Source organism: Phyllostomus hastatus, unplaced genomic scaffold (assembly GCF_019186645.2).
Source record: "Phyllostomus hastatus isolate PE091 unplaced genomic scaffold, TTU_PhHast_1.1 phas_scaffold_585, whole genome shotgun sequence".
Lineage (NCBI taxonomy): Eukaryota > Metazoa > Chordata > Mammalia > Chiroptera > Phyllostomidae > Phyllostomus > Phyllostomus hastatus.
Genome location: NW_025334037.1, coordinates 14,420,150 through 14,438,904, shown reverse-complemented (window position 1 = coordinate 14,438,904; position 18,755 = coordinate 14,420,150). Strand labels below are relative to the sequence as shown.

Sequence of the window (18,755 nt, the reverse complement as noted above, 5' to 3'; positions counted from 1 at the left end):
GGGGAGCGGTACTTGCTAGAACTTAAAGCCTTGTCACAGATGGAGCTGTTCAAGACTGCTACTGCAAAACCAGATGTGAGACTCTTTGCTCCCGGAGATTCCGAATCATCTCAGATTTGATTGCATAGCCTCCTCTGTATAGAACAAATTATTAGTGACTTTAATGAGTTGTAAGTCATTCCCAAGAGAATACGTTCAATGACTTTTTATAAACCATCATTATTATCAGTGTCTGTTGTCTTATAGCCAGAAATGATTGTGTCATCCCAGTTACAATTTTGAGTCATTTCTTTAAAGATTGAATACATTTTATAAGCCTTTTTAAAAACGCCCATCAGAAAGGAAGGGGGAGAGTGTGTGCTGTGTTTGGGAGGAGCAGTGCGCACCTTATGGCCTACAGGCAAGCGATTGCCCCACAAAGCCTGCACTGCAGGGATTGTGAAATCCTAGAGAGCCTGCCTCTGGGTTCAGACCTTGATGTTGGCAGCTGGCCCTCAGGGTATAGACTGGCCCATAATCTAGAATCATCCTCTTGCCTCAACACATGAGGTCAGTGCCTCAGTGTCTTGGAGATTGAATCTCCTCTTTTTTTTTTCCCCCCTTCAGCTAAGACAGAAGAGATGATTTATTGTACACATTACATTCAGCTGCAACTGAGAACAGAACCAGTCTAGAACGTCACAGGTCCAGGGCAAAGGACTTAGGACTGTGTTTGTAAGAGCAGGGTGGGTCTCTCAAAAGGTGGTCACAGTATTCAGAATGCATGTAGGTTCTAGATCCATTGAGAAGCTCTAGACAGCAGACATGCAGTGCAACAATTTGTACCAGTGTCCCTGGCCTCTGGCCTCCCTTGTTTGTGCTCCTGTGGCTTCCTTAGGTGCATGAGCTAGCAGTTTACTTGAACCTCTGCCTTGTCTTTCTTCTTTTGAGCTTCAGCCTCTGCAGTTGCTTCTTCCTCCACTTGCTCTCAGGGCACGGAGGTTTCTAAGATGATGGGACCAAGGCTGAGAGGGAAGATCCTCTTGCTTGGGATAATTATTGAATGTACAATCAGTGATTGGGAGGCCCCTTTGGGATTTGGGGCATTACTAGGGATTTACTGGAGTGTAGTGGGGTTTTTTTGGGGGGAGGAGGGTCTTATTTCAAACCCTTTAAATCATTACATTATCTAAGTAAGATTTTGTCAGGTTATTTGTAAACATTTTATGCACAGTAAATGGAAAACGTCACATTGTTATCATATGCTTCTAAAAACCCCGCTAGAGCCAAGAGTAGCCAAGTAGAAATTGAGCTAACTCAGCTTATTTATTGCCAATTTTGTGGAAACAGTTGAAAATAGTAGTGTAATCAAGTCTTTTAAATATGTATCTATGTCTCTGTCTCTTTTTTATCTTTAATAAGAAATTCAGAGTAGCACATCTTGACAGTCTCCCATACCATCACTGTCAGTTTTAGAGCCGATGCCACTAAAAACCTGAAAGTACTGGGTTGTGGACGAAGATGAAGACGAAGGAAGACCTTACGGGCTACTCAGTCCATTGGGCCAACCTTGTGGTGCTGGGAAAGCAGCTGTAGTTTTGACTCCCGTTTGAATGAAGGGACAAGAACTATTTCGTTCCAGTAGCCATATTTCGTTCCTTGAACTCATGGTTCTGACTGTGTTTCACAGATGGTATATATGAACTTGAGCCTAAGCGATAGGAGTCCTCGAACTTGCGACATTGCAATTGGGGAGACAGAAGCACGCTCATGCTGAAACGAAACTTCCTGAAACAAACAAACTTACCTTTACTGCACTGATGCAGTCTGACATTTTTTTCTCTTTTGTTCTATCCCTGTTTCAGTGTTTATAAAAAAAAAAGTTGGCTATGGCCCATTAAAACAATTTCACAGCCCATTAATTGGTTGTAGGCTCAAGTTTAAAAAATACGCGTCGTCGAAACAAAAGTCGTGGGAGTGCATGTTTGAAGGCGAGGGCTGTGAAGTAATGTTTTCCTATGTCAGTGGTGTTAATAAGTGTAGCCATAGGAAAACCTAAACCCTTTAGTTAATTAGAATATTTACCATAATAAATGCTGTTGGATTGATTTCTTTATGAATAGTGCATTTTGTCTGGAGGATGAAGTAATTGAGTGTTTCTAATCTGCCCAGATGAAAATCCTTACAATACTTCTTGTTGATGTTAAATGGACTATTGAAATAGCATTTTGTCTGTGTGTCTTGGCTGGTAATAAGCACTGTTTTAGTCATCGTTAGGGTTACCAGAACAGCTGTTGACACCCAAAGAATGTCTGAGAACACCCGTTAAGTAGCAAGAAAACAGGGAATGTTATAGTTTAACTCTCATCTGTTCCAGAGTGATTCCGGAAGCTAAGGCACTTGATCAAACTATAGAAAAGAAAGTAATGTTCTTTTTGTCTTTGGCATTCATTTTTCTTTGCCATTTAGTAAACATGGCTCGAGATGTAGAATAGTTTATATTTTTCTCTTTAGAACACATCCCATACTGAAAACTAGGCTCTGTTTAAAAAAAAAGCAAAAAGCCCCCCAAACAAGCAGAACTTGTTTCAAAAGTAGAGAATATTGATAATAGGCTAACTAGTTTTATTTTTTAGAGTTATCCTTTTAAGGATGTGTAATTGAAGCCATGCACATTTTTCATTTGTGGTATGATATTGACACACCAGTGTTTTGTTCTCTCTCATTTCTAACTTGTCGGGTTAGCATCTCCTTGAAGAACACACCCTTAAATGTCTCCTGGGCTGCATTGCTTCACCAAGAGCATAAACAATTACAGCATAAAATATTACCTTTGGAGATGAAGTCATGCGTCTTTCTTAATTGCCGAACCCTTGTAATTCTGAAGGGGGTATGTTTAAGTCTGTACTCATTCACACACTTGCTAACACAAGCAAATGTGCCTACACATATAGGAAAAACATGAATCCAAGGGTTTCTTATTTTCTACTAATTATGCATGGAATGTGCAGGAGCAGCGATGCCAAAGTAGGAGTCATAATGATAGATTTGGAAAGGACCTTAGAAATTAGTGAGTACAAAATATTTCACAGTAGAGGAGGCTGAGTTCCAGAGGGGCTGGATTTCTTCTTCCCCTCTTCTCGTCCAATGGAAATACGTGGCTGCCAGAGTGATCATTCGACAACAAACTTGACTTTGTTGTGAAGTTCAACTTCCTCTGATAGCTTTCCATGCTTTCAGAATGTAGGTCCGATTTATAGAAGTCCACACAAGGCCTTTGGGATGTACTTTCTGAGTGTCTTAGTAGCTTCTCTTGCCACTTATAGCTATAGTGCATGTAAATTTCAAATTCCTGGATAGTTTTATCTCTTTGACCCCTCTGGTTTTATTTCATCTGGCCATGCTTTCTTTCATGCATGATATCCCCTGTGCCTGGAAGGCACCCTCTACCCAAACCAACAAGTTACCTAATTCATAGGCTTTCAAAAATGTTTTAAATTCTCTTTCTCTTTTCCATTCCTCTCTCCCCACACACATGCACAAAATTTAAATAACTATTATAAAATAATGTTATTATTTTTCTACGTAGTATACTTAACTTTGATGTTAACTATTCATTATATATCTTTTTAAAAATGGCACCCTGGTCTGGTGGCTCAGTTGGTTGCAGTGTTGTCCTGAACACCAAAATGTTGCAGGTTTGATTCACAGTCAGGGAACATGCCTAGTTGTGGGTTCAATCCCTGGTTGGGACATGTCCTGAAGGCAGCCAGTCAATGTTTCTCTCTCACATCTGTCTCTCCACCCTCATTTCTTTCTCTCTAAAATCAATAAACATATCCTTCAGGGAGGATTAAAAAAAAATGCCTCCCTGGCTAGTGTGGCTCTAGTTGGTTGGAGTGTCATTCCATGCACCGAAAAGGTTGCAGGTTTGATCCCTGGTCAGGGGCATCATGTATGGGAGACAACTGATGTTTCTCTCTCACATTAATGTGTGTGTGTCTCTCTCTTCCCCCTTCCTCTCTCTAAAAGCAACAAAAAAAAATGCCCTCGGGGGACGATTGAAAAAAAATCCCATTTGCCACCCACCAAGTAGATTTCATGTCCTCTCTGTGCTAGCAGCTTCCTGAGGGGAGGTTGGAAGTATTTGGGGAATGTTTTTGGTTGCACTACTTAGTGTGCTGGGGAAACAGGGATGCAAAGTGCCCTACAGCGAGCAGCATCTTGCACTGTGAAGAATTAACCTGCTCAACAGGCCAACGGCGTCTCTGCAAAGGAACAGGGCTGACCTTGTGAGCGAGTCCTCAGGCTGAAACAGCAGCTCTCTGGAAAGCACTGAGTGTCCTGGACACCTCAGCACAGCAGCCCTCACCTTGGAAGCCTTTCCCCAGCTCCAGGTTCGGTGGAGCATCTCCCTTGCAGTGCTGCATGGATCACAGCACTTTTTGTTGTTGTTTTATTATTTCCTTGTTTGTTCACTGCTTTGGACGCCGTTCAGGGTAGATGCTGCGTCTGCCTTATCTCTTACACCCGATGCCCTGCACACAGGCACAACCCTAATAGGTGCTCAGTAAAGAGAGAAGGAAGAGGCTTGGCCAGGCGTCCTGTGGCAAGTGTATAGGAGAGGTTGTAAGAACTGAACCAAACCAAAACCTAAAAAAGAAAAAGGAAAAAAAAAAGCACTGTAGATTTCCTGACTCAGGCCAAGCCAGCACTGCCTCAAATTAATTTGGTTTTGGGTAGAGCTGGGAAGGAGGACCTCTAGCCAAAGATGAATTATTTTTTTCCTGGAGGAGAAATGTGAGGAGGTGATATCATACATGCTCTTATTTCTAAAACGCTAACACAGGTATTGAGGTTTAAGTTTGCACTTTTTAATTATAGTTTTAAGAGTTTCGATAAATGTACACATACAGTCATGTCACCGTCATCAAAATCAAGATGCAGAACATCACCATCACTCCAAAGGTGTCTCTCATGCCCCTTGGTAGTCAACTGTTCTCCCAGCCCATCTGCCAGCTGTTGGTCTCCACTGATCTGTTTTCCCTCTCTGAAAGTTCGCCTCCTCCAGAATGCCCTATAAATGGAATTATACAGCAGTAGCCTTTGGGTCTTGACTTAGCACAAGGTATTTGAGATTCATCCTTGCTGCTGCTTGTATCAATAGTCTGCTCCATGTTGTTAGTTCATTTATGGAAACACCCAAGTTTCTTTATCCATCCACCAGTGAAGGATGCTTAGGTTATTTCCAGTTTGGGGCAATAATATTGTTTCTAAGTAGCATTGTTGGTCATATGGTCATAAGCCTATTCATTTTATAAGAAATTGCCAAAGTATTTTCCAAAGTTGTTGTACCATTTTGTGTTCCCACCAGCCCTGTGGGAGTTCTGATTGTACCACATCTTTGTCAGCACTTGGTATTGTCAACTACCATTTCTCTCTCTGTTCCTTCTTTCTTTCCTTCCTTCCCTCCCTCCCTCCCTCCCTTTCTTCCTTCCTTTCTCTTTCTTTGCCATTCTAATAGTTGTGTGCTATTTCATTGGGATTTAAGTTCTGTTTCCCTAATGACCTTTTATGTACTTTTTTGTCGTTTGTGTAATCTTCTTTGGTGAAATGTTACTCAATTTTCTTACACATTTCAAAATCAGGCTTCTTTTCTTACTGAGTTTTGAGAGTTCTTTGTATATTATAGATACAAATCCTTTATCTGATACATGTTTTGCAAATATTTTCCCCCAGTCTGTTTCATATCTCTTCCTTTTCTTGACGAAGGGAATGCAGCTTTGAAAGACCTGAACGTAAAAATTCTAAAAGGCCCAAAGTAGAGGTTTTAATCCATGAAAGTAGATACATGAATTAAATATTCTTCTGTATACCTCCTATAGCAAAAAGTTTTTATTTTTATAATTTTTTAAGATTTGAAGCTGGTATTTTCTTTAGCCTTCCTCACAATGTTCCAGTACCTTCACTAGATAATGACTTTGCAAAGTGGTAACTTTTCTCTGTAGTAATTCACATTTATTTTTAAGTGTTGGTACAGTGATTGTAGCAGCTACCCTCTTAAGGATTGCAAGGCTGCAGAGAAGCAAGTTTTGGATTCTTTCTGCTGGGACGCACTGAGTCTTTATGCTTGAAACGCCAGAGAAGATGCCAGAGAGCATGGAGCCAGTTTATCCCGCTGCCTAAAACTAATAGATACGTCGCATGCAGCATTAGAAGGGTATCTGTTGTGACATCGAGTTGCATTCCAGGGGTGCCGAAACATGTGAGGTCAGAAAAATATCTCTGGGGCCAATCTGACTAAAATAACATATATACTGTTTCAGCCCCATTTCTTCATTGTAAAAGAGCATTTCTTCATGTACATGTAGAAATGAACATGAAGCAGTTCCTATTGCTTTCTGAATGCAATAATGCATTTTTAAAAAGTTTCCTGGAACATGGAAACAGTGTCTTAATAAATTAGGAGTGGAGTGTACTGATGGATTTTAATAAAAATTTTTTAAAAGAACCGAACTTATCTTTTGATATAAAAGCCTCATCATCCTAGCAAAGTGACTGTATGTAAGTGGATAATGGATACTTTGTAAAAATTTGTTTAATGGGTAACAGTACATCTTTCTCTTGTAAAGGAAAATTTTTAATTCACCTTTTTTTCTTGGGAGCATGGTGGCTTCAGGTAGCAAAGACGTTCCCATCCACGAGGCATGGACTGCCCAAAATACCACTGAGATATATTAGATTTTAACGTTTACCCTTTTGTTAAAAGACATAAGATGATTTTATTTTCATGTTGCAAATGAATAATCTCAGGTGTCAAGAGATAAATATGTTCAGGATTACAGAGTTTCATATGTGTAAAAGTATATACCATACATAGAGAAAGAATTTGTAATGGTCCCCCATGAAATATAATAGTGGTGCTTTCTGGTATTGATATTGCAGATGGTTTTCCCTGTGTTTCATTATTTAAAGAACAATTAACATAGGTTACTCTAATTACTCTAAAAAGGTGGGGAGAAAAAGAGGTTACTTGCTCAAAGATACAGAATAGTGTCAGAAAAGAAATGATCCTTTATAAGCTTTGACCAGAACTCTGATATTATGTGTCTCTGCTACTACTTATGGACAAGAGAGATCTCTTCAAATTTGCCCCACCAGAGGCATTCTCCAAATTTAGTTTTAGTTTTGGGTTTTTTTTTTTTGTTTTTTTTTTCGTTCATAGTGTAGACATCTGTTAACTGGAGATTGCCTTGAAATTTTTGGTTGATTACAAAAAAGACCTTAGAAAAGTCATTGGGATAGTCCTAGTTCTGAGTCACTATCAGCTTGCATTTATTGAGTTTAAAGACATCACCAGTGTTTTTCAAAGAACATTTGAGAACCCTGTGTTCTCTAGAACTTTTATGTAATTAATTGACTTTTTCAACTGCTGAGTGATATTTGAGATATAATCACAATATGACAGCAGCAGTACAATTTTATCTAATACCAATAGAAGGGCTTATTCAAACAGAGATAACACTGGGTCAGTCACAGTGTATTTAAAACTAAATAATTCCTTGGCAACAGGCCCAGGCCCAGTAAGCATGCATTGGCGGAGCCCACGGTGGTACACACTGGGCCGTCAGCAAACAGGTCAGGCTCGCTTGCAGAGCCTTTTACAGGGATTTTAACAGGTACCCTGTTGAAACATGACGCTCCTCTTTACTCTCTAGATACTTTAGCATTAGTGAATTTTATGAGGGAAAAGAATGAGAGTTTAACCACTGGGGAGATTTAGCAGTTCCAATTAAACAATTGCACTCTTTAAATTTTAATTTTGAAATCAGTGACTACTGGTGTTTGAGTGTTCAGCTTTACTTTTTCTAGTGGACACTTGTGTAGTTCTGAAATTTGTAAAAGTGGTAAAAGTGGGGGAGTATTGCATTGTGTGGGTGTAGTGTATACAGATGCATGCTCTGATGTAGTTAGTGTACCTTGAGAAACCTAACTATAATGAAATCTATTACAAAACAAATATATGTGTGTAGAAAAGATACATTCAAGCAGATATATATAGAAAAGATACATTCAGGCAGATATATATAGTAAAGGTACGTTCAAGAATGTTCCTCCCCACTAAGAAAGAGTTCTAGGTTCTGTCCCCTGCTTATCACTAATTTGCTTGAGGTCACCCTAATCCTTTTTTTATTTTTTAAAATTTAATCTTTATTATATTTTTTATCCTATTACCATTTAGTCTCCTTATATCCCCTAGCCCCCCAGCAATCACCACACTGTTGTCCATGTCCATGAGTCCTTTTTCCTTTTTGCTCAATCCCTCCACCCCTGACCTCCCATCCCCCAGCTGTCACCCTGCTCTCCATCTATGAGTCTCTTTCTGTTTTGCTTGTTAGTTTTCAGTTTGTTCATTAGATTCTACTTATGAATGAAATCATATGGTATTTGTCTTTCTCTCATTGGCTTATTTCACTAGCATACTGGTTCTCCAGGTCCATCCTTACTGTCATAAATGGTTAAATTTTCTTCTTTTTTTATTGCTGAGTAGTATTCCATTGTGTAAACTATAGTTGTTTTATCCACTCATCTACTGATGGACACTTGAGCTGCTTCCATATCTTGGCGATTGTAAGTAACACCGCAGTGAGTGTAGGGGTGTTTATATTCTTTTGAATTTGTGTTTTGGGTTCCTTCTGATACACTAATTCGTTGTTTTAGATGGCTCCTATGTTCCCTTGTCCTTCCAAAAATTTCCTATAATAATGTAATTATTCTTAAAAGAGTGCTTGACTATCAACAAGTAAGCCTTAAAATTCTCTTTTTGTTAATTAAAACAAATGAGGTATTTGATCTTTAAGGACTCTTCCAGCTTCAAGTTTTTGGTACTTGGTGATCTGGAGTTCAGAGTGTAGTTGTAGAACTATTGCAGGTTCCAGATCTTCTGCACCAGTTAGTGTTTGTCTTGTGTGAAAGGGGTTTCTTTTGGGGAAGGCAGGCCACCAATGGCGGTGCGATGCTTGGCCTGCTCTCAGTCCACCGGATGCAGACAGCTTCTGGAGCAGCAAACACCTGCATGTTGATAAGATCATACCTATGCCTTAGCTTCTTGTATGAGACTTGACATTTTCTAATCCTCACAGCAATCTGCAAGGTCTAGCTCTCACTGTTTCTGTTTTTCCAAATGAAGAAGCCAGGGCTCAGAAAACGTGAACCCCTTGCCCAAGGTAGTGAATCCGCAGGTAAAAACCTTGGTCTGTCGTGCCCCCGAGCCTGTACACTTCCAACCACGCCTGGCTATCTTCCAGTAAGGCCATCGATTCTCTAGAAATCACCCTTCAGAGGTGTTTGCGAGTTGTTAGTGTCCTGGCCTTGTATGCTTTTTGTTTTTTTGTTTTGTTGTTATATTTATTTTCTTTATGGAACCCAGGGTGCTAAATCACTTGTTTAGTTGCAGATGTTCCTGGTAAGACTGTTGCTCACTGAGTGTCAGGGAGCTGATCTGGATGTTTATCTCCTAGTTGAAAATTTTCTGTACGCCTTTGTTTTATCTATGGATTTTAATGCAACTGTGGCATATGAGCCTAATATGTTTATAGTTAGGGACGTAGGGCATCCATTTGTAAGTTTATACAGTGAACTCATCACCACGAGCCTTCTTTCCAACTGTAAGCTCTCTCCCTGGAGTCGGTGATGTCAGGGCTGGAATGTCTGTTGGTTATTTATCACCATTAGCCTTCATTATTTTAAATGAGTGCCCACCCACCTGATACTCTGTAACCACATGTTTCCAGAGCTTCTCTGGAGATAACATCTTGTAGCACACCCCACCCTCCCTTTTTAACCTCACTCACAAATGTTTTGTAACTGAAGTCCCCAAAGTCTGAGAGAAACAACACCTGAAGAGAGAGCCTCTCTGGGCGTGTGAAATTCGGAACAATTTGAAAACAAGTGTTGCTCCTGAATCTGAAGCTTTGAAGGAAAACTTCGCTCGTGTTGAACATATATTAGTTTGTAAATACGGAGTTCCACTAATTACACCTATAGCTCACAGCGAAACTACCTGTTACGTCTTGTTACTCTGAGGGGGAAAAATGAGAGAATTATATAGGCGTATGTGTTATAAAAAAATTGGAATGCAGAGATAGTGCATTCTCTCTCCAATTATGTGTCTTTTTCTGGTGAGGCAATTAATCAGTTTTTCTGTTACCGTGATACACACCTGAATTCAGGTGTGGCAAACTTGGAGGCAACTCTGTGGACAACCTCCTGTTGCAAAGTAACAAATTCTAGTTATCCTTCTCTCTTCTTTTATTGGAATGACTAAATAGCACCAAAATTGTGTGATATTTTATAGAATCACTGCTTACTTGGATTATTAGTCTGCCTGTCAATATGAGGAAAAGGTTTGTTGTGCTCTTAAGAATGGCTTTTTGGTGCAGGCCAAATGTGTTTACAGTGGGAGTGACTCAGTTTTTTGAGTGGCAGATTAATAGTCTTTAAATGTGTTACAGTAAGTTTTTCAGGAACGTACCCTTTTCATAAAATGAAGCTCATGTATTTCCATCAGGAAGAGCGTGCACCACCATGAAAACTACAGAAAAGGGTAGATCGTGGAAGTATATGATGTCAGGCTGGGAAGCCACCTGAGCCCTCAGCCAAGCCCCTCCTGTCAGAGATGAGCAAAGCGAGGCCTGCGCTCATACAGCGGCCACGGGGCACAGCCTGCTTCTCCTGACCCCTGTTTTGGTGCCATTGCTGCTGCATCTTGCTGGCATGTCTATGAAGAAAAGGGTGGCTCTCCTTCCCTTCCCCAGGGGTGGCTCACTAAAGTAGTGTTGAAGGCCTGAGTTCAAAAAGAATTATTTAGCATGTGTTATTTTAACAACCTATGTTAGTTCGTAAATATGGGGGTCCTGGAGAAGTATATTAACTTTGTTATTCTTGTAAGTTACCTTTAATAGAATATGAGTCATTTTCAGTGATATAAAATTCTGGTATGCATGTGAATTTCTGTGATCCTAAGATTCATCTCAGAGACGTCTTATGCTCTTTGAAATGTATATGAACTTTGGTTCCTGAATTGCTAAAGCTACTTATAGTTGTTTTAATCATCAAGCAAAAGTGCTCTTCTTGAGATTTATTGATGATTGTGCCAAGGTCTTATGTGCAGTATCCCTCTTTTTTTCTTTTTTTTTTTTTTGAAATAATCTCAGTAAGACAAAGTGTTTGCTTTGTATTTTGACTGTAACTGGAGGATTCAAATGATGCTTTGGAAGACTCAAAGTTTGCAGTTAAGGTCATGGGCTCTGGAATTTACCTTTCCTGTTGTCATACCACTTATTGAGTGGTGTTGGAGAGATGATTAAGTTAAGTAAGCCTCAGTTTCCCTATTTGTAAAGTGAGATTTTATGTGTCGTCTTATGTTACCTGCTACTGTGGTTGCTATTTTTGCTGCTGTGATTATTGTTACTCTCCAAGTTTTCCAAACCTACCTGGGGAAGGGCTAGTAGCTAGAAGGGGTGCAAATTCCATTCTAAATTCTAGTGAGAGGGAAGATGGGGAGAAGGGACTCACCTGCCTTGGCACTGAAGTTGTCACCTCCTGTAAAGGAAAATTTTACCTGGCTCAAGTGTTGTTACTGGACTCTTGTGTGCTTGATTTCTCTTCCATCTTCTTATACCAATATGTCTGATCTGCTAAAGGGAAGGTCACATGTGTGAATTTTCATGGTGACTTGCAGAAAGGAGAGACCCGAGGGCTCAGTCACAGCCTTTAACGCCAGGCAAGAGGCTGGAGAACCTGAGTGAGGCAACCAACCCATTACATGTTGGGTGGGACTGTCCTTTCCGGGGCTCCCTTAACCTGTCTTTCGTGGTGCTGATGCTCAGTAGAGTATGGAGGGAGAAAGTCCATTCTCAAAAGGCAGCTGCCAGGGAATAAGGAAATGGTGAACAGAGTAGTTTTTAGCTGTTTGAACTAGTTAACTCTGCTGAGTTACGTTGTCAAGTGCGGTCTCTCCTTTCTGCTGCCTCTCTAAGGAGAAACTTGGAACGGACTGCATACCTGTCGTGTATGCACTTGTCTCCAGCCCGCATCTGTTCGTAGGCTAAAAATGAAATCCACTTACCACCATTACCTGGAGGACTTTTATGGGTTTTATAGGGTACAGCTAGGACCTGTTTTATTGTTCGTGACAGTGACTTAAGAAGCCACCTTTGCCAGTATTTTTTTTAAATCAAGTCCTGAGATCTTTATTTGCTTGTTTATTTGTTTATTTATTTATATCATATACACTTTTATACCACTGGGCAGTCACACTGGCCCTTTCATTGTAGATAATTTGAAGAATTTTTCCCAAGGATCCTTAAAGGGGGGAAATCCAGGATTTGTGTATGTTTCTAAATTATGGGACAAAGTTCATATTCAAAGATTCAACTTTTCTCTGTTTTCTGCATTCTGAAGCTGAATTATGACTATTCCTGCATCTGTTTTCTCTGCTCATTTTTCTTGTTTCTGTATAAACACTTAGCAACTAGTTATTTTTCTGTTAAATTAAGTGCTTCAAGTCTATTATCACTTAGTTAACAATCTTACTTACTTTGTTTTCCAGGGATATCAGTATGAACAACATTACTCAATTACCAGAAGATGCGTTTAAGAACTTCCCTTTTCTAGAGGAGCTGTAAGTATCACTTTGAGAATTGTCATTTGTTTGTTTTTTTCTCTTCTCTTCACAACAGATAGTCTAACATGTCCTGTTAGGGGACATACAGATAGCTTCAGTGGGCGTTGTGCAGAGGAAATCATGTTTTTGCAGGGTGGGGTGCACACCAACTTGATTTTTAAACAGTGTAATTGCTGAAGAGATTTTTGAACACCAGAACTAAAAATGCTTACTTCCATAAGATTTTTTTTTTTTGCTGCAATTATTATAACCAAGAGTGCTGTGGTGACACAAGTTAATGACAGTGTTATCCTGAGATAACAGGCCTGCTGTGTAATTACCATTGTTGCCAAAGGAGTTGCTGTATGGATAACAGACCATAAAAAAATAATACGAGGCATTTCAGGGACACGATGCAACAGATAATACTGGCAAAACAAGCAGAAAACTTGAGTGTACGTCACTTTGGACATTTGCGGGCGGCCTTTGGGAATGGGATGAAGGTATAGAACACCTTTGACTTTGGAGTGTTTCTGAACTTGTCAGTTGCATCTCACATTTCTAGTTTAACAGTTTACATTGTGGAAAATTTCTTTCCACTTGTTTTAACCTCCATTTTGTTGTGCTCTCCCCACTTTTTTGAAGTTCCTGGTTAAAATAGGCACTTTTAGTTTTCAAAGGAATTGGAAACTGAATGTTATGTTTTAAGAACCCAGGTGAAAAAAGTAAAATCAGACTTGAGTCAAGTTAAATATAGACTTTTAATGACCAAGCTAATTGATTGTGTAGTATGTGGAGATAAGAAGATTACAGTTTGATACTAAGAACATCAAAGAGATATAGCCTGGAAGGAATCTAAATTCATATTACAGCAGATCTGAGCCCTACAGCCCAGCTGTTGAGTATTAGATGCAAGTCAGTGAATGTGGCCTAGCTTAGCTTGGCCCCTCCCCCAGCTGGCGCACAGGAATCAAATATAAGACAAGCAGGTTGTGCTCCCTGCTTCTGACCAAGTATTGAAATAGTAGTTAAGGATTTAATAAAGTTAAGGAGAAAGTTTTCTTCCCACACTGCTTAGTTGAACACAATGTTCCCACAGTCAAAACTGAGCAGAGATTATTTACACTTCCAAGCTTGTGAACTGTGTCGAGTTACTTAACTTGCCTCTGCTCAGTTTCTTTGTCTGTAAGGTACAGACAACCACGGTCACTCCCTCGTCGTACTGTGGTGAAGACAGAATGGATTCATAGATGTTAAATGCTTCGGACAGAGAGAGGGTTATGTAAATGCTGGCGAGTACTTATTTTCCTGTTTTGAAAGTGCATTCAAATAAGAAAGCAGTGGCATATACCAAAGGTTATCTTTGGATAAAGGGATTAAATGTATGTTTTATTTTAGCCTATTTTTTCTTCAGTGAACATTAATTATTTTGTAGTAAATAGCTATTTACTTTTCATTAAACATTTTAATTGAATCTGAAAGGAGTGAACTCTGCATTTGAAGCCCCATTCCTTGCTGCTCCTAATCAAGCTTGAAAACACTTTATCTGTTCCTTCTTATTTCACATACAGTTTTAGACTTAGGATTAGTCTCCCTTAACAGAAGTAATTACACAGTGAAAGGACATTACGAAGTGGTTGTTTAGCCATTGGAGAACCGCTGTGGGCTGTGCGACGCACCAGGCCCGGTGGAGAGCAGCTCTCCTTTCTTTGAGGGCAGATTGTGTGCAGACCACCTCTACCGGGGCCTTTGACTGCCAGCTCCACTCTGAGGGGTTTGCAGAGAGGACCCGGATGTGGAGTCAGACCTGCTTACACTCTTGCTTTGTGAAGTTCACATCTTTAGATTTCTTAAAATCTCAAATGACCAAGCATATGCCAAGCTCCTAAATGCTGTCAACCGAGACTTTTAATGGGAACCAACTTGAACGTGACCGCTAGTTCTTTGTAGCCAGGTCAAGTTTGCTCCGTATCCTGCCATTGCAGTGATGGGAGCGTGTCAGATCAAGTCAGTACGTACCCTGTCTTCAGATATTGGATGGGATTTCAAAACCCACCCAGTTAGGAGAGCTGATGGTTAATTTCAAAGACTAGGTCAGAGTAGTTCTTCGTATTCTGGGCATGCTTCAGGCATTCAAGTGTTTCTTCTTCTTTTTTTTTTTTTTCTTCAATAAGCATGGTAAAAGCCCATGTTTTTTCTTTATAAAGCATTATAGTTGATTCTGACGTTCCAAAATGATGCTGCCATGACTATCGTAATATTTCATAAACAGCATAGCCATTAGTCAAGAAGCCATTTGGAAGTCATTGGAGAGTCATCGAGAAGCTGAAGTGCCCTGTTCAGAAATGAATGGTTTACGGATTTTTTTTTTTTCATGATACTTAATGAGGTGCGCTTTACAAGATGTGACTAGTTTCGCCAAATTTTATGATAATCCAGAATGCTTTCAGTGTTGGGTAGAATCACTTCCTGACTGTTCATAAGCAGCGTTTATAGATATTTACACACTCACTTAGTCTTTCAGCAAACACTGAATCCTGCTGTGTGCCAGGCCCTGTGCTGGTGCTGAGAACAGAGGCACCTAAGAAGGGTTTTGTCCTTGGAGCTAGCTGTCTGTGCACAGCGGGGCTGTCCAACACCACAGCCACGGGCCGCAGGTGGCTATTTGAATGTAGGTTTTAACATAATTAAAATTAAGTTAAATTAAAATTTATTTCCTCAGTTGAACTAGCCATCTTTCAAGTGGCTAGTGGCTATTGTATTGGACAGTACAGCTATAGAACATTTCCAATGTTGCAGAAAGTTCATCTGGACAATAATGGTTTAGAGTAGTAGCAGTTTCCAACTTTTTTCATCTCGTGGCACAGGAACTAATGACTAAAATTCTACAGCCTGCCAAAAAATGTATTTTTTGCCTCTCTGACAGAAAATAGGTATCATTTTGCTTCACTCACACTAGATGGCTATCATTGTGCTGGCTGTTGTTATTTTTTCATTTGGCAGTCTAAGGGGAAAGAGGTCAGCACCCCTGCCTAAATGGTCAGTTTTAAAGTTCCTGCGGCACACCAGCTGGAAATCGCTTGTGCAGAGGAAGGGATAGAATGAGCACTCGGTGCAGCAGCAGCAGCGAAGATGGTCACAGAAGTGTGTGCAGACTTGGTGGAGGCCTAAAGCAGTCTGTGTACTTGAGACTGTAGGCTTTAAGAAAGGTTTCTAGAATAGCTGCAGCTGAGTCTTAAAGAACACATGGGAATTAGCTGGATGAGGATGGGTATAGTACGGGTGCTCCATCCAGGAAGAACCTTCTGGTGTGTACAGAAGAGACTCAGAGGTAGACATTGTAGAATATAGGAAGTGTTAGTTATTCATATTGAAAAGCAGACAAATTTGAAATAATGAAAAAGATAGAAGAATGTCAGGAGATGAGGCCAGATCATGAGGGACTTTTTAAGCCAATGAGTTTAGACGATTATCCTGACGGAGGTGAACTGGATATGGAGGTGAGTAATAGGAGGGACGAGGCCATTGTTTTTGCTCTGAATGATGGGGTGCCATTCACTGCCACTGGGGCCAATATGGGGGGTGAAGAATTCACTTTGATTAAAGATTATGATGGTAAATAGCACACATGTAGAGTTTTACATGCATAAAAGTCCATTGTCACAACTCTGTGAGGAGAAGCAGTTTTACAGAAGCAGAAGCCAAGCTGAGGAGATTGAGGGCCTTATTCAGGTTCATGTGCCTGGTGTGTGGTTTTGCTGGCACTTGAAGTCACATCTCCAGAGCCCTGTTGAAATGCTCTGGGTGATATGTATGTTTTCTCAGAGAAGCTCAACTTTTTCTTTTTTTTTTTAATATATTTTATTGATTATGCTATTACAGTTGTCCCATTTAGAGACACTCAACTTTTTCAATGAAATGTACTTTAAATACTGTTGTTGCCAGTTGTTTTATTTTTACCCTTAATTTGCTTTTGAACGTTTTATGGTTTATAAACATCATAACCCAGTGATTACACCCTCTCCTGCCCCAAAAGATACAAAATATAGGTCCTGGCTCTAAATTCTACATACAAAGTGTGCAATTCTGGGACAGTCTTGGGTTTTGCACCCCAGTTTTATACTCTATAAAATGGGACTTCTTATGGTAGAATTATGACAGGAAAATGGGGTAATTTTTGTCAAAGTGCTTTGTGACCATAAAATGCTATTTCCACTGTTATTCTTAAACATCACAGTCTTTCTTTCTCTTATAGTGTTTGGGAGAGAGATTGTTTTGTCTGGGGGTGGACATTGGAACGGGGCCAATAGAGGTTTCTGTTCATGACGTGAAAGGAAAGTCACAATTTTTGGAAAACATTTGTTTAGCATCGACAGGCTCTGTCATCTGATGTGACGCTATCACAACTATTTTCGGCTCTCCTTGAGACCTGTCAGGGCACTGGTAGACATTTGGGGAATGGCCGAAATGTGGAGTTGTGAAACTGATTCAATTAGAAACAGTGAAGGCGTATCCACTTTTCCATAGGCAGCCACTGAAAAATCTGTGGATGTTACCTTGAGCTGGGATGTTGCAACTGCAATAGAAACCATGGGCAGCCTTGGCACTTACACAGTTATTGTTTGATGCACGCTGCAAGATGAGGATAATTTCATTTGTTTCAGAATGTGCATTGACTTTGGAACGCTTCCCAGTGCTCAAGTGAAACTTAGGTCTCTTGAGTACTAATTCAAGATTGCTCAGGTGTTTTTTCATCTATAGGACAATTAATTCTAAATGGAGGACTTACTTTGCATTACTTTACAAAAGAGGACGAGTAAGTAATTTGAACAGGGGGATTTCAAATCAAATATACAATGTCGGTCAAAACTAAATAGTTTTAGTGATATATAAGTACTGGCTAATACATACATATACATAATATATGTGCACATATGTATACACATATATAAAAACTCACTTACAAAATATTGTAAGCATAAAGAATTTTTGCCCATACCATTCACTGAGATTACCCATATGTTAACATTCTCTTTCTCTGCTTATGTATGTACACACACCATAAAATGTAAACTATACGTACATTTTTTCTGAACCATTTGAAAGTGAGTTGTAGTCATAATACCCCTTTACGTCTAAATGTTTTATTGTTTATTCCAAAAATACAAGGATATTTGCTTAAATAACTGCAGTACAGTTGTCACACTCAGAAAACTAGTGCCAATATATATTATCATCTGATCTGTAATTTTTATTCAAATTTAATAATTGCCTCACTAATGTTTTTTAATAGCAAAAGAAACAAATTTCTCATTCAAGGTACAATCTACACCCAAAAGTTGCATCTGGTTACTGTCTTCATAATATGTTTTAAATTTCTAATACTATTTTTTGTGATTTTCAGTTAATGCATATAGTTAAAATTGGTCAAGCCTGGCAAAAGGAAATTATTTTATGGTGTAAGAAAAATATTTATCGAGAGCTTATTATGTGTTAAAAGCATTGTACATACTACCTGATTTAATGCTTACAAGGCCTCTATCCTTATGAGGTGGATAGAATTTACTATTACCCCAGTTAATAGATGAAGGTGTGGAGTTGTAGAGAGGTGAAAAACTCACTGTGGTCAGACAGCAAATAGCAGAGCCAGGATTTGAATCTGTGTTGATGTGATTCAAGTCTTCTGAATTTCTAAGCCATGATATTGCCTCAGGAGTCACAGGATTGGAAGGAAACTTGAGAGCAGCCACTCACTGTTACCTGCTACTCTAAGTATGTCCATAGCTAACCATCAAAGGTGATTTGGCTACCCAGCATTTCCCTTAGTCAGTTCATTGAACAAAAAATTTATTAGCAAAGAGTTCTTCGTAGAATGAAGTATTCTTGTCCAGCCATACCATCTTCCAGATGAAAATATCAAGATCCACTAGTAAGATGAGTGGCTTGACCAAAGTACCACAGTGAGTCTGTAACTGAGCGGCAGTTAGACCTATATACTTCAGTGCCATTTCCACTATATTCTGTCAACTTCTATGTCTCTGAAAGGTGTAAGTGAACTCATACGGTCTTACTGGGTTGTTTAGAGGTGTAGAAAGTAGCCGACTATTCT

General features: G+C 39.6%; 1 protein-coding gene across 1 annotated transcript in view; it reads left to right on the top strand.

The window, feature by feature from the left end:
• Nucleotides 1-18,755, top strand: part of LGR4 (leucine rich repeat containing G protein-coupled receptor 4) — a 95,786-nt gene that overhangs the window by 36,469 nt on the left and 40,562 nt on the right. The window contains exon 2 of the mRNA XM_045825338.1: nucleotides 12,593-12,664. Coding sequence (XP_045681294.1) covers nucleotides 12,593-12,664 — 72 coding nt within the window. The remainder of the gene's footprint in view (nucleotides 1-12,592; nucleotides 12,665-18,755) is intronic.